Source organism: Aphanomyces invadans, assembly GCF_000520115.1.
Source record: "Aphanomyces invadans strain NJM9701 unplaced genomic scaffold supercont1.5, whole genome shotgun sequence".
NCBI lineage: Eukaryota > Oomycota > Saprolegniomycetes > Saprolegniales > Verrucalvaceae > Aphanomyces > Aphanomyces invadans.
In genome coordinates this window covers 1,847,398-1,862,360 of record NW_008580150.1, presented here as the reverse complement: position 1 = coordinate 1,862,360, position 14,963 = coordinate 1,847,398, and the positions used below count along the sequence as shown (strand labels likewise).

General features: G+C 54.5%; 7 protein-coding genes across 7 annotated transcripts; 2 read left to right on the top strand and 5 right to left on the bottom strand.

Moving 5' to 3' along the window:
• The first annotated feature begins 421 nt into the window (after window positions 1-421).
• Window positions 422-3,489, top strand: H310_03576 (ATP-dependent protease La). Its single transcript, XM_008867497.1, has 3 exons — window positions 422-2,123; window positions 2,175-2,651; window positions 2,708-3,489. The coding sequence occupies exons 1-3, from the start codon at window positions 435-437 to the stop codon at window positions 3,008-3,010; spliced, it is 2,469 nt and encodes an 822-aa protein (XP_008865719.1). The 5' UTR covers window positions 422-434; the 3' UTR covers window positions 3,011-3,489.
• H310_03575 (hypothetical protein) lies at window positions 2,868-4,832 on the bottom strand. Its single transcript, XM_008867496.1, has 9 exons — window positions 4,683-4,832; window positions 4,569-4,627; window positions 4,399-4,513; window positions 4,253-4,347; window positions 4,099-4,190; window positions 3,929-4,039; window positions 3,753-3,872; window positions 3,472-3,703; window positions 2,868-3,400 (listed from the first exon to the last, which is right to left on the bottom strand). The coding sequence occupies exons 1-9, from the start codon at window positions 4,786-4,788 to the stop codon at window positions 3,086-3,088; spliced, it is 1,245 nt and encodes a 414-aa protein (XP_008865718.1). The 5' UTR covers window positions 4,789-4,832; the 3' UTR covers window positions 2,868-3,085.
• A 258-nt stretch (window positions 4,833-5,090) lies between these two features.
• Window positions 5,091-7,995, bottom strand: H310_03574 (hypothetical protein). Its single transcript, XM_008867495.1, has 7 exons — window positions 6,690-7,995; window positions 6,441-6,563; window positions 6,057-6,371; window positions 5,848-5,997; window positions 5,441-5,792; window positions 5,230-5,397; window positions 5,091-5,179 (listed from the first exon to the last, which is right to left on the bottom strand). The coding sequence occupies exons 1-7, from the start codon at window positions 7,950-7,952 to the stop codon at window positions 5,115-5,117; spliced, it is 2,436 nt and encodes an 811-aa protein (XP_008865717.1). The 5' UTR covers window positions 7,953-7,995; the 3' UTR covers window positions 5,091-5,114.
• Window positions 7,996-8,079: 84 nt separating this feature from the next.
• H310_03573 (hypothetical protein) lies at window positions 8,080-8,867 on the bottom strand. Its single transcript, XM_008867494.1, has 2 exons — window positions 8,662-8,867; window positions 8,080-8,603 (listed from the first exon to the last, which is right to left on the bottom strand). The coding sequence occupies exons 1-2, from the start codon at window positions 8,845-8,847 to the stop codon at window positions 8,208-8,210; spliced, it is 582 nt and encodes a 193-aa protein (XP_008865716.1). The 5' UTR covers window positions 8,848-8,867; the 3' UTR covers window positions 8,080-8,207.
• A 162-nt stretch (window positions 8,868-9,029) lies between these two features.
• Window positions 9,030-10,594, bottom strand: H310_03572 (hypothetical protein). The gene has a single exon (XM_008867493.1). The coding sequence runs from the start codon at window positions 10,570-10,572 to the stop codon at window positions 9,106-9,108; it is 1,467 nt and encodes a 488-aa protein (XP_008865715.1). The 5' UTR covers window positions 10,573-10,594; the 3' UTR covers window positions 9,030-9,105.
• Window positions 10,595-10,764: 170 nt separating this feature from the next.
• On the bottom strand, window positions 10,765-14,608 carry H310_03570 (hypothetical protein). Its single transcript, XM_008867491.1, has 3 exons — window positions 13,849-14,608; window positions 12,779-13,792; window positions 10,765-12,720 (listed from the first exon to the last, which is right to left on the bottom strand). The coding sequence occupies exons 1-3, from the start codon at window positions 14,572-14,574 to the stop codon at window positions 11,509-11,511; spliced, it is 2,952 nt and encodes a 983-aa protein (XP_008865713.1). The 5' UTR covers window positions 14,575-14,608; the 3' UTR covers window positions 10,765-11,508.
• Window positions 10,767-11,506, top strand: H310_03571 (hypothetical protein). The gene has a single exon (XM_008867492.1). It carries the CDS (start codon window positions 10,787-10,789, stop codon window positions 11,321-11,323), a length of 537 nt encoding a protein of 178 aa, XP_008865714.1. The 5' UTR covers window positions 10,767-10,786; the 3' UTR covers window positions 11,324-11,506.
• Window positions 14,609-14,963: the final 355 nt, after the last annotated feature.

Sequence of the window (14,963 nt, the reverse complement as noted above, 5' to 3'; positions counted from 1 at the left end):
TTGGGTTCTACACAGAGCGCCGAATAAACTAACGGTGTCTGTGGATGTCGTAGTATTTCTGCCAACAAGAGGCAGCAGAATCAAATAGCGCCATTAGGTATAGCGAGGTTGACGCAAGTAGACCTCACAAGTGGACCCTTCCTCGTTCTTTTAGTGGATCTCGCCCCCCGACATTCACCTCATTCACCTTATGCTGTCAATCGCATGATGGCCTTACTAAATTGTCGCTTCTGATTGGCTCACTTCCTACTCGATTAGTTCTGTGATTGGCTGAAATTTATGTGCTGAGGCTCTTCAATCGAAAAACCACCGGATAGAAAGGATTATCCGGATTGACACCGCAGTTGATAATTTCAACCAATCCCATCGCTTCATTCCACGATGTTCGTTCGGCAGGAAATCACCAATCCAATCCTCTACTTTCTTCGCCTCGCATGGAACAACTTCCGCAGTCGACGCTTCCGATCTTGACGATCCGCGACTCTGTTCTCTTTCCAGGTGCGTACATGCGCATCGCCGTTGGACGTGAAAGCAGCCTCCGCCTCGTCCAAGACGCTTTGTGGGACGCATTTCACCGATCTCTCGACTCGACCCAGATGAAACCCGTCCTCGTGGGCGTGTTCACGGAGCATGGGGTGAAGGACAACCATACGCTTGGTCAAATAGGCACTGTCGCACGTATTGTCCAGCTTCAACGATCGCGATCGAACCAATCATTTGATTACTCGATGCTGCTCCAAGCCCTGGCGCGAGTTAGCATCGTCGAGTTGACTCAGTCCGATCCATTTCTAGAAGCCACAGTTCAACTGGAAAAGGACACATATGACGGCAAGACCAAAGTTCCTCTTCAGCAACTCATTTCCCAAGTCTCTGCCGGTTTGTCGCTTGGAAAGTCGATGCAGCTGATTGCGCCGCGCTTCCAGAACGACCCGAACATTGGATCCAAGTTGAGCGTGTGGCTAGACATGCTGGCAGCGCATATCCAAGCATCTGCAGCCGAAAAGCAGATGGTGCTCAATGCTGTGAACGTGATTCATCGAATGGAGCTGCTGTGGGCGTTGTTGCAACACCACAAGGGAAAGACTGGCCGCCTGACAATCAAGTCTCAGCCCATGACCGCTGCCGCCGCCCTTCGTGATGCTGAAAACGACGGTTTGAAGGGCAACGACGATGATGATGATGTCCGCTCGTTGGAGAAGAAGATTATTGCACTGCAACCTCATCTGGCCGGAGATACATTCCAAATGGCTGTGCGCGAGCACAGGCGCCTCAAGCGCATGAACGCCAACCAGCCCGAGCATCACGTAATCTTGCAGTACTTGGAGTTCTTTTGCTCGCTGCCATGGGCGAATACCGACGACGAATCCTCCCCTTCCACATCCACGTCACTAGACTTGACGGCGGTACAGACTCAGCTAAACAAAGATCACTACGGCATGCAAAAGGTCAAGTCCCGCCTCGTCGAGTACATGGCCGTGCGCAATTTGACCACGCACAACCCCAAGGCACGCGCGAAAGGGCTGATCCTGTGTCTAGTGGGGCCGCCAGGCGTTGGCAAGACGAGTCTAGCACAGTCGATTGCGACCGCGACGCGTCGAACCCTCCAGCGACTGGCCCTCGGCGGCGTCTCGGATGAGAGCGAGATCCGAGGGCATCGAAAGACGTACATTGGCGCTATGCCAGGTAACGTCCTCATGGCGCTTCACCGTGCCAAGGTATCCAACCCGCTGATCGTGCTCGATGAAATCGACAAGCTCGGTGTCAAGGGCCACTCGGCCAACAACGCAGTCGCTCACGCGCTGCTCGAAGTGCTTGACCCCCAACAGAATGACACGTTCAAAGATCACTACTTGAACGTCCCATTTGACCTTAGCCGTGTCATGTTTGTCGCGACCGCCAATTCGCTGGACACGATTCCCCGCCCGCTCTTGGACCGGATGGAAATCGTCCAGATTGAAGGGTACACGACGATGGAGAAACTCGCGATTGCAGAACAGTACATTGTGCCGCGCCAAGTGCAGGATCACGGACTCACGGCGCCCCTTGAGTTCACGACGGATGCGCTGCAGTACGTGATTGCCCATTATACACGAGAGGCTGGCGTACGAGACCTCCAGCGCAAGGTACGAACTGCTTGTGCGCGCGTTGCTGACTGATGGGGGGGGGTATTGCAGGTTGGCTCAATCTGTCGCCATGTAGCCGTGCAAGTGGTGAACGGAGAGACCCCTGCCGAAGTGGTCAGCGTCGACATGGTGAAAGAGGTCTTGGGCCAAGAAACCGTGCGAAACGAAGTTGCTCTGCGAGCTGGTGTGCCAGGCGTGTCGACAGGTCTGGCATGGAGCAGTACCGGTGGCTCGATTTTGTTCGTGGAGGCGTCGGCAGTGCTCAAGTCATGGAACAACTCCCCCTGTGACGACAGAACCCACGCTGGCAGCAGCTCCAGTCCACTTGGTCTGACACTCACAGGCACGTTGGGCGATTGTATGAAAGAGTCGGCACAACTGGCTGTCACGTGGCTCAAAGTACATTTACCCTCGTTGCATCCAGTGGATCTCGCCAAAGTGAGTGAGTTTCACATCCATTTCCCCGAAGGCGCGACCCCCAAAGACGGTCCCTCTGCAGGAGTCGCGATCGTGTGTGCATTGGTGTCGGTACGTCCTTTCGATCTCTCGCCCGATCGTCTCAAGAATTGTTTTGGTTGTGTCAGGTGGTGACTCAACGGGTTGTCCCTGTGGACTTGGCCATGACCGGCGAAATCACGTTGCGTGGTGTAGTTTTGCCTGTGGGAGGCATCACCCAAAAGGTTCATGCGGCCGCCCGCGCCGGCATCTCGCGCGTGCTTTTGCCGTTGGCCAACAAGAAGGACGGCGACGACGTCCAGGCGACTTTGCCGTCGATCGAGTTGATTTACGTCCACACGATTGCAGACGTCCTGCGCGTGGTGTTCAACCTCCCGCTGTCCGATTCGGACGAAGCAGTCGCGACGTCCACGACAAGTAGTCGCTTGTAGCACCAACACGTCGACTGATTCTGATTCTGAGTTTGACCTCAGTGGATCTGATTCTGAGTCGCCCCGACCGGGTCGTTACAACGACAAGGGCGTAAACGCGTTGAACACGTACGAGTAGTACTCGGCGACGGCGGCCCCGCTCGAGGTGTCGTCGACAGCGGCAAATTGCGACGGCTGGAGATGCTCGTAGCGCTTGTCGAGTACTTGACGGAGCTTCTTGTCGCGGCCGTTCTTGACCTTGTACAGCAACGCGACAAAGTTGACGGGCAGCCCATAGCGAAGCACCGACTCGACAAACGTGCGAACGGCCTTGATATGCATCCACGCGATAAAGGTCTCGCCAAAATGGGCTTTGCACCATCGCAAGAGTCCCGAGTACAACCGGTTCACCTACACCGAAACAGCCCCCGACATACAGGAGGAGGTTATTCTTTGCACGTCGCAAGCGAACGCAGCCGTACCTCGACTTCCAATTCCGCCACCATCGTCTCGTTGGTCGCGTGGGAGGTCGGGTCAAAGGTGAAGTCGCGCGCCGTGAAGCGCTTCTCACGCGCTGCTTGCTTGAACTTCTCCACGTAATCCAACAACGTGCCTGGTTCAAAGTTTCCGTCTTGGTCGTACGACCCAGATTGGTATTGTCCCTTGAGAATTGTCACCGTGTACAAGCACGCGTCGCCTTCTTCTAGCAGTTTTCTGCGCCCGAATGGTTACACACCCGATCGGTTGTCGAATGACCACATACCGCGACGAGTTGGGAACGACGGGGGAGCCCTTGACCGTGCCCCGCGATTGCTTGGGGCCGTATTCGGCAATGCCGTCGCCAATCGTTGCATACTCTTGCAACCACACTTCTTCTTGCGACCTACAAAACATGAACGGCATGACCGCACGACTCTAATGGGAGGCGTGCGACCGTACTTGGGGACGACAACCACGAGAGTTTGCAAGTACTCGGTATTGACAAAGTCGGATGTTTTGACGATGTCGGGGGTCAGAATTTCCGCCAGGTTGGTCACGAGCAAGTTGCCACTACCTCACAAACGAAGTCATGACAGGCTTGTCAGGGTCATCATGCGTGCAAAACCAACCCCTTTTTCTTTTGGTGGAGCGACAACTGCTGCTTCTTCTCCGTGTAGCGTGTGCTGAGCTGCTTCAGCTCTTCTTCGATCTTGCCAATCGACTGCATCCAACAAAGGAAGATGAGCGCGAGTACGTGACAAGGAATGGGGTAGATTCATCTACCGATTGAATGATGGACACAATCTCCGACAATGGGCGACGGTGGGGATGCTTCGCTTCATCCCACGAAAAGTGATGCAAGTAACGTTCCACGGGAACTACGGTTGCGTCCATCAGTCGTGAAGAAGCATATTCAGTGATTGAAGTACCGCCATCGACAGTGAGCGCTTCGCCTCCCTTGTTCAGTTCGTAGAATTGACGCTCGATCTTCCGCACTGCGCCTTCCACGACAAGATCAACGCGTTGCATGTCCTCGCCAAGAGTCTACGGAGGAAGGATCGATCAAGAACCGCTCTTTGTACACACACGCGGAACGTACCATGAGCGAGTCCAATGTGCCGACAAGCAAGTCCGACGGCAATTCCAAGCGGAACAGCTCTGTCATCGCGACGTGGCATGAGTCCGTCGACGATCTTACATGACAACTTCGTACCGGCCAAGTCATTCTTCGACGACGCGGTTTCTGCTTTGAGCTCATTGAAGGTCGAGTCGCTTGAGTTGTTGCCTTCGTTCGGCACCGCTACAATCCAATAGCTCATGACGAACGCTGCCTTCTTCCGTAGTCAATCCGCGTGGGTTTGGCGCAGTCATCCGGATAATCCCATCATCGCCTTCCCCTACTCTAATTAAAATGTACGAAGGCATCAGTGTAAGACAGTCGTATTTTTCTAATATTGGTGATTTATCCGGATGTCGTCGCCTGTGCGGCTGAAATGGCCTTAATTTTAGCCAATCAAATGCATTGCAAGATCGCCAATATGAAATATGGGGATGACTGACACCAGGGCAATCGGAGATGGAGGAAATCCTGCCGCCGCACGCATCGCCGTAGACAAGAGAGACCTAAAGCAGCCTCTATTAATACTTAAAATTCTTGGTCGTCCTCCATATCGTCGGCATTCTTGCGCCGTTTCGCTGCGCGTTGCCCATCTATTTCACGACTGCCCGTGAGAGTCGACTTCGCCTCCGCACTCACCTACCTTGAATGGAATTGAGATCTCGCGAGGCTTTCGCGCGAAGCGTTTCCAGGTCATCTGCATCCTCTGCCCACTCCAAGACCAAGTGGCGGCCGTACAAATGTGACGACGACAGCGCGGCGAACGCGCTCGTGGCTTCCGCCTCGGTAAGGAACTCAATAAAGGCAAACCCTAGCCAGAGGCCTATCACGAACGAGCCGGCACGGTGTTTTACCTCGATGCTTTCCGTCGAATTTCTTGGGCATGCGTACAGTCTTGAGCTGCCCAAATGCGGCAAACAGCTCGCGGACGTCCTTCACTGTGGCTTCGAACGCAATGTTGCGGCAAATGACTTTGGTTTTGGGGGTTTCAGTCTTGGCTGGCTTAGCTTTCACGGGCTGGAGTTGCTTCCTCGATAACTTAATATCCATGGCGTGTCCTTCAAGCAAGTTGCCTTGCAACATTTGCATGGCATTTTTCGCGGCCGCCGACGTGCTGAATTCGACAAAGCCAAACCCCATCGAGAGATTCAACTTCCCGTGGCGGTCTTTCTTGCGCGCGATCGTCACTTTGCGGAGAGTGCCATACTACAGCGCATCGGTGAACTCGATCTCGTTCATAAAAGGAGGACCAAGTTCGTACCTTTTCAAACGCGGCCTTCAGCACGGCCTCCGTCGTTGAAAAGTTGAGATTCTTCACGCACAGCGTGTTGTCCAGCTCGGTCACGTTGTCTGCCTCAACGTCTGGTCGTGCCGCCGACGCGCCACCACCGCTGGTGCTGTTCCCGGCCGCCTGGCGCACGGCATCAGTCCACGGCGCCAAAGTTGCGTGGAGAGGGAAGTGGTTGGTACCTTGAGCTTCTCGCTGTACGTCATGGTCGCCGGTGCCTTGAACACTTTGACGGGCGCCCATTCCAAGTATAACGGAACGTGCTGGAACTTCTTGTACGCGAGCGTGCGAAATGCTTTGCGAGCCTCGGACGGCTCCATGAATTCGACTAGCGCCATCGTTTTTGACGGTGGCAGGACGAACCGGGCGAGTTCGCCGTGAGTGCGAAACAGCTGTGCCAACGCGGTTTCGTCTGTCGAAAAAGGTAAGTTCTTGACCAGGAGCACCGTGTTGCTGCGCTCAGCATTCGATTTCTTGGCCGCCGCGCCTTCCATGACCTACAAACGAAGCAGTGAGACCCACTGCAAGGTTCCAAACCATTGGATGAAGCCATGAGTAGGCAGGACCTTGACATCGACTCCTTCTTGTTCAAAAAACGCTTGGTTTTCCTGGAGCAAAATGGTCTCCCCAATGGCTAGTCGCACCGCCATGTTGCCCGACTCCTTGTCCAAAATGTCGCCTTTGTTCACCTACATGTACGCAAGCAGCAATCGCTTAGCACCATCGCAACTCCGTCCAAGGGAGCAGTGGTGCAAGCCAAGTTCGATGACCGATGGCTTGATGGCCACAACCCATGGACACTCTCGTTGGGGTACCTGCAATCGACTGGCGAGGGCATCAACCGTCGCATCTCCTCGAATGTACGAAGCATTCCAGCCAACTTTCGTGTTGGCAAGGGCCTTTCGCTCGGCTTCTTTTCGCTGCTTGTACGTCAAGGTAGAGTTGTCGGACGTGTCGACGACGGGCTCGAGTTTGGCCTTGGCTGGCAGGACGTGCATCAATCGTCCTTGGAACGGCTTTCCGTCCAACGCCGCTCGCGCCGCCTCGGCTTCCGCTGTCGTTTGGAACAAAACAAATCCAAACCCCTTCGTCCGTTTGTTGTCGTCCAGGGGCATGTGGAGCTCGACGATCGTGCCGTAGCCAGCAAACAACTCAGTCAAATCTTCTTCGACGCAGCTGTATGGCAGATTGCGAATGAACAAGCGCGGCGACGACTCGACCGCCTCGCTCGTATCTCCTTGTTTTGGGACCTTCTTCGTGCTGTCGAGTTTGGTCACGGCGTTGTCGTCATCGCTGAGTTCACCACTGGGTTCGCCGTCTTGGCTTTCGTCATCGCTTTCGCCACTACTGACTTCGCCGTTGTCTTCTTCATCACTGTCGATCATGCGACGCACAGTCTTGGACTTCAAAAATTCCAAGTCGGTCATGGGCTTTTTGGTCGTCGAGGCTTTGGATTTGTCCATGCCTTCGTCCCCACTGTCGTCATCGCTATCTTCATCGCCGGCCTTGACGTCGTGAATCTTGTCCAGGTCCTGGTATTCTTCATCTGACTCATCGCCGCCAGTTAGGTCCGCCTTCATCCTGTCCGTCGCAGAGCCGCCTTCAGTATCCACCACGTCGTCGTTTGCCCAGAACTTGGTCTTTGAACGAGGCTGCATCGTCTCTACAAACTCATCAAACCCTCCTGTTTCCTTGGGTGTTTTGTCCTTGGTGACTTTTGCTGAGTTCAGGTCAACCTTGCTCGTGTCTTCGTCCACAGCAACGACGTCCTTCTCCTTGTACCGCGAGCTGCCTTTCGAGTACTTGCTCCATGGACGGTCGAGTTCCTCCGACTCGCGTGGCTGGGCCACCTTTACATTGATGCGTGTTGTGTCAATGAACGACTTGTCAAAGAACTTTTGTGCAGCGGTCGTTTGAGCTTCTGTTTTGAATCCGACAAACCCAAAGCGCCGGGACTTGCCCTCTTTCGTCTTGACAACGCATGCATCTGTCACTTCGCCGTGCGCACCAAAATGCTTTCGCAACTTCTCATCGTCCACATACAACGGGAGGTTCTGCACAAACAACCGAGTGCTCATCGCGGCGCGGCCGACGCTCGTGCAAGAGTATGGCTGCAACTTGACTCCACCAATCCAAACCATTCCACCGGCCAATCAGCGGCAATGACTAACATTCTACATCAAATGAACGTCGCATTTTCATCTATTTGAATCCTTTCACTTCTCTATTTCATGTATCTGGTATGCTGGACGGCGACTTAGCAATTGGGGAAGATAATACTATTTCACGTTGCCAACTGCATGGGTTCAGTCTTCAATGTAGTTCGTGCTGAGTTAAGCGTGGGTTCGCTTGCGTTTCTTGATCTGAGTGACCTTGGCGCTTTCAATGATGTCGTTCTTTCGTTCGCGCCACCGAAGGAAGTCCTGTGCATCGTTTACCCCAGCGGCGTACAAATCCTTTTCGAACTCTGTGAGTTTTCGAGTGAACTCGGTCGTGTCTTCGTCGAAAGAGTTCATGGACTGGTCCAGAATCTGCTTGTACCGCTCGCTACCAAACGCGATGCGCAAGATGTCTTCAATGTCTTGTGAATCCGACTCGTTTGTCAAGAGTGGCAGCAAGACTTTTCCCAATTCAAAGAAGTACGGGTTCATATCGCGCAAGTTGGCTGCAGATGGACCTGCCTTGATCACATTGCGATATCGTGCACTAAGGCACGTTGGGACGAGCACCTACGTGCATATGAAGAACGTCAACTTGGAGTCGCACTTCACCAGCGCATTGCCTTACATCGACCGTGCCATGCTTTGCCAATGCCGTCGCCAGCCACACAGGCAGCTCGAGTTTTGTGTTCGGCTTGATGTCATCCCCTTCAATGGAAGGGTCCATGTACCCGCATCCCGCTGCCTCAGTCTGGAACACGCACTGGACGCGCTCTTCTTCGGCTAGAAGTTCCTCGACGCTGTAATACCCCATGCGGTCAAGTTGGTTTATACATGATGTCCGGTTAATTGGAAATATATTGGGAATGTTCTCCGGTTACTGCGTTCGTTGCAAATTTTAGGAATATCACATTATTTTTGGAATCGATCCGACCATGTTTGAAGTGAGTTCAACAAATATCCGTTGCTACAAAAACTCAAACCAACGACAATATTTACATATGCAAATATTTAAAGAATTATCAAAGTTGTCCTGGTGAAAAAAATAGCCACAGCTACGGCCGAACGATCCTCAGCGAAACTGAGGTTTGAGCACCATGTAGCGACCATCGACAGGGTCTTCTTCGACGTCGCAAATTGTGCGGACGATGTCTCGAAACAAAGCCTTGTCGTCCGCAGTCACGAGCAACTTCTTGAGCTTCTTGATCAAATCCTTCGTCTTCATGCGGCCACCATAACGAATGAGCTCTTCTTGGATGAGGGCTTCCGTCAATTTGGGGACGGCCGAAGCCTTCGTGGTTGGCGCAGTTTGGTGCTTTTTTGCGCCTGGTTTATCTCCATCGTCAACACCATGCTTGCGTTTCAACGAGTCGGCCTCGGTCGAAGTTGCGGCAGCACCACTTGCTGCTGCAGCGCCATTTCCATCGGCTCCGGCCGCCGTCACGGCCGGGACAGTCTCCTTGACAGGATTGCCGTAGAAGTCAAAGCGCTTGACTACGGTCGTATCCTTGTCCTGCTTTGTCTCGTCGTCGGAACTGTCATCGCGGTTCGCGTCTGCCGTGGCAGCCGCCGTTGGGTTCTCGCTTTGTTCCTTTGTACGCTTCACCAAATCCTGGAGCGCCTTGCCTTCGTCGGTCAGGGGCTTCTTGGTTGCGTCGTCCTCAAATTCATCCTCGCTGCTCTCGGACGCGACGTCGTTTTTAGTCTTTTCCACTTCTTGCTGCCCTTCGTCGTCACTGAAAATTTCAGTGAAATCGCCGCCGTCATCACCAGTCGCATCCACTTCGCTTGCTCTCTTCGCAATGGCGCCGCCACGACGTCGTGGTGCCTTGGGCTCGGCAAATATAGTGCCACCATCGTCGTCGTCAGGCGGCTTAACAGTGCGCAGGGCGCCCGTGATCATCGACGTCGACGGAGCGACGTCATTCCCATCCTTCTTCTCGTGCTTCATCACCCAACGCTCGACTGCGCGCTTCTTTTCCACCGCCAAGCTCTCAGCTTCTTGCAAAGTCAGGGTCGGATACGAGATAGGCTTCTTGAATCGGAACCAGTCCTCCACAGGAAACATCTGAAACTCGTTCTTGTTCGGGACCTTCACCATCAACATGTACGACGATGTGACACCGCCTTCCACCGTACCGGAGAACAGCGTCTTCGAGTCGTTTTCTTGGATGATCCAGTTCTTAATACGGTTGTCTTTGCGTCGTCGTCGTCGTTTCTTCCGCAAAGCAGGGTTCCATCCTTGTGGCTCTTCCTTGACCTCCTCATCGTCCTCGATCTCCCGGTCAGGTTCCTTGAACATCTTGATAGGCTGCACACATTTCGACAACGTTGGCATTTGACCTTCGTTGAATCTTCCAATATTGTACTGCTTGATCGACGGGATGAACCGAAGCGTAAAATCCTCGTCGAAAGTCTGGGAGTTGTTGGCGGCTGGTAGCGAGTTCGGTCCTCGTCCCACCAGCGATGTCGTGCCGCGCGAAGACCCCACGCCAAGGCGGCGCGGCGCCGAATCTGGTTTTCGTCCCAACGGGATCATACGTCCCTCGTGTGTAAAGCAAAAATGGCGCTGTGTGGCGCTTGCGTTTCGATTTCAACCACGGCGGAATTAGATATCATTTTAGCCAATCAAAACCGTACTCTAGAGGAATAATAACTAATGACGTTTCTTGATCGAATTTCAAGGGTTATGGTTGGATGATATGCAACAAATAAATTCCAACACGTGCAATGCTTCCACTCCTTCGCAAGCCATGTCGCTGCTCGGGGCAGACTACAGCAGCGGCAGTGACTCGTTCGACAACGACGAGGTCGAGCACGTGGCTCGTGTAGAGAAGGAACCGTCGATTGTTCTTCCGCGAGTGGACGACATCTTCAAGGAAACCAAAGCTCCGTCCTTCCTCGTCAAACCCAAAAAAGCTTCGTTGGACGTGTTTGACATCGACAAGGAAACACTGACCAAGCTCCCACCGCCTCCCATGGAGCTTGCGCAACGAAGGACCCATGATAGCACCGACACACCTCCTGAAGCCAAAGCAAAGGTGGGTTCTATGTTCGAGTTTCCCGGTGTCGATCAAGATATTCCGAAGCGAACAAAGCACTTGCCACGCCACCATCAAAAGCAGTCGGGTGAGAGCAACTCGCACAAGCGAAAAGGCGGCGACGGGGATAAGACCAGTGGCAAAGATCGCGTCAAGCAGCAGCGTCTTAAGGGTCAGTCGGGAATTGGCAGCGACTTCAAGACATGGAAATCCGAGACAGAGATGAAAATGCGCCAGGGTTACGACTAAACACAAACGCTTTCTACCTACATGCCTTCGATCGTGGCGCTCTCGGGACAAGCCACGTCCTTTGTCCAAATGCGCCGACGGACCAGTCGTTCGGATGTGCACACGTGCCGTTCTACAACAGAGTCTCTTCCTCGTGCACTGGAAGGACTCTTAACGTCGCAATTCAGCATTCAGTTTTCGTAAATTTAGATGGCATCAATATCCAGTGGCGATAGCTTCAGGAGGCTGTCTTGGGGCATGTCAAATTCTGGGAACGCTGCGCATGCGGTTTTGTCGGATGCAGGCGGCTGCACAGCAAGGGCGCCGAGCTTCTCTTCGAGAAACTTGGCTTGGTTCACCATTCGCTCCTTGTCTTTTTCCTGGAGTTGCTGCAGGAGCTGGTCGCTGACGGCGTCCATGGCGTCGTCGTCGTCGAGTGTGCAGTCTTCGCGACTGGACACGTGATGAGGCAGCTTGCCCGGGATCACATTCACAACCTTCTTCACCGTGCCTTCGCGCACTTGCATCCACGTCATCCACATCTCGTCGATGTCTTGCGGCGCCTGCTCCAGGAGCCAGCCCATCTGCCGCCTCGTCGTGTCCAAGACTGGATTGAATCCCATCTGTGTCGCGCCAGAGCGCAACCAATGCAGGTCTAGCACCATGAACGCCATGCTGAAGAGGCGCTCGAACGCCTTCGGGTCGTCAAACACCTTCCAAAACGGCGTGCGAGACACACGTTCGGCGACTTGCATCGTCAGGACGGTGTCGACGCCCGTTTCAGAGTGCAGGATCAGCGAGCTGCTCGTGGCAGGGGCGGCATCCAGCATGAGGAGTTTCAACATCATCCGCATCACATTGATCGCGGCCACCGGGAACGGGTATCGGTTGCCACCGGACAGGGCGTTCTTCGCCATCATCGTCTGCGCTTTATCCTTGTACTCGTGGACAAAGTAGACGAGGCATTCAAGCGACAAGAGGCCACCGCCGCGGAACCCGCCGAGCGGATCCTTGGTGTGGAACCCGCTCTGCAGCCACCGGGACGACCGAAGCAAGGCCGCCACGTCGACGGTTGAGGCAGTTTCCAGTGCCAAGTTGGCCGAGTAATCTGCAGCGTGTTCGTCCAGCGGAAGGAGACCGTCCCACAGCTTCTTCAGCATTGTGGCATGGTACTCCTGCGTGATGTCTATGTGGACGTCCAACCGACTGCGCACGCCTTCCATCGTTTCGACTTTGGCTTGTAACTTGGATCGACGCACCGTCATTTCCTCGCGCACGTCGTGGAGAATCGTTGCTTGGTTCAGGATCAGTAACTCGACAACGCCTGCACCCTCTTCGGCTTGTTGCTTGAGTTTGCGCATTGCCTGGGCTTCGGCAGCGAGGCGTTCAGCAATCTCGCTCGGGTACTCGTTGTACACCTACGCACATAGACTCAGTCCCCACTCGTTCCCAGCGTTTGCGTGGAGATAGACGTACTGTCGACGGAAACCGGTGCTTGACAGGTACATGCCCGGCCAAAGGGAATCGGCGGGTGGCAGGTTCATCCAGTTCCGAGAATCGGTACGGCCTCGTCGCTCGGAGAAGGAGCGGCGCGAGGAGGAGACTCAAAGACTGTGGGTTCAGGCCATTCTTCGAACTCATGTCAGGCTCTAAGGCGCGCGAGAACAAGTGCAAGAGGCGTTCGAGCATTGGCTTGACAAACCACGGAAGGTCGTTGACGAGGAGTCGAAGATGGCGCACCGCTTGTTTGTCGTCTGGTGCCTTGGCCGCGGCAAGGAACGCATCAACTCGATCTTCCGTGAGCAACGGGTCCGGCAGCTCCCACAGGTATTGCAGGAGGACGGAAATGACTTCATGCGGATCGATCGCCATGCTCTTGTGGAACCCACCGAGCTCTTCAATGGCGTCACGAAGGTCCAGCACGTGCTCCGATGCAAGATGAACTTGGAAGAGGCCGGGGGTGGCCAGTTTCCGATGCAAGTAGCACACGCACGCTTCGACTACGTCCGGGAGCCCCAACGACGTGTCGAAGCGAGCGAGGCCGCACAAGAAGGGGTTGCACACAACTTCGAGCAACGGCGCGCCAAACACGTCGTACTCGGGGAGACCGATCTCGAGGAACCGCAAGACGGCCGACGTGGCGTCATCTAGGGCCTGGGACGTCTTGGCCTTGAGCAGCACATCTGCTAGTGGATTCCCATTCGTGGACTTGTCAAATTCGTGGTTGAGTTGACGGTACGACATCAACTTGGCCGCGAGGAGATTGCATTCGTAGTCCTCGCCGGAGAGACGAACGCGGCCCTGCACCATGTCCTCAGGGTCAATCAGGTCAGCGGGCGGTGCCGCGGCGACTTGCGCCATCGGTTTGGGCAATGGGGTGAGGAATGGCTGGATGTCAGGCGAAAGATCCAAGCGCGGGTCATTCACGAGAAAACCGAACGAGAGCGTGTCGAGGCCGTCGAGCAACTCGAGAAACACAGCGACCTCTTCCTACCCACGAGACGTTATGGCGCAAGTATGGCAATCGTGAAATGGATCGCTTGTACCTTTTGGCGGAACAGGGCATGCTCGGTGAAGTAGGACACGAGGAGGTCTTGGTTGGCGTCGTTGAGGGTCACTTTCATGCATTCCAAGAGGATGTGCGTGTTGAGTGCTTGGCGAATGAATGCCCGCACCTTTCCTTCGTCCTGGTGAACGTTGGACAGATCATTTGCGGTGCGAACACACGCGAGAAACCCGCGCACGTTGCGTGGAAGCTCGGGCTCCAACGATGAAGTGGCGAGCTGCACGGCTTGTTTGGACAGGTTTGCGCTTCCCGCACCGTCCTCGCCGCACGCCATGCGCTGTTGATGGATCGCGCCCAATCGAGTGCACGTCCACTTAAGCAAACCAAAGAACTTTACTGTTTGCTGGTCGTCGTTCTCTACGCGGCGCAGACCATGCGAAAAACATCGATCCAACGTCGCGCACAATTTGGATACAGCGGGAAGGTCGTCGTTGAGAAGAAGCGGTTTCTTGTGCTTGTCGTCGTCGGTGCTCTCCATTGTGACAGATGATGCAGCATGCGCTTGCGCGGCTTGTTGTTGTTGGAGCACCAGCTGCAGAACTTCGGCCACGGAAGCCTTGAGGTCATCAAGAATGACGCCACGTTGGCTGCGGCTGAGGAGGCGAAGCTTCGCCTGGCGACGCTCGCGGTTGAACTTCTGCTCCTCAGTCTCTTCGACATCACTGGGGGCGCCCCAGTACGCACTCAGTTGTCGCCAAAGGTCCATCGACAGCGCAACAACAAGCTACCAAACGCAGAATGCGCACGATATGATGGAAAGATCGCTTCGCTTCAACTATACGATTTGATTGGGCAAAATTAGGCCATTCGAATTTCGAAAAATAGTTTAAAATCCCCAACTTTTAGCCAATCGAGTCTTTGCCAGACGTTCGCCCCCAGCCAGCCGCCCCGGCGTATCAAACCAACAGCTAAATCCACAACATCGATCGCTCGGCCTTGACCACCCCCTTTCTGAAGCACTCCACGGCGAGTTAACTAACGACTGTTCTGCCCCTGACGAGTTGTTACTCGGGGGGGGACTCTGGGGGCTTGGGCTCCGACGGAGACCCCGAGGAAGGGGTGAAGAACGTAAGGTTGGTGGCGCTGTAATGGTAC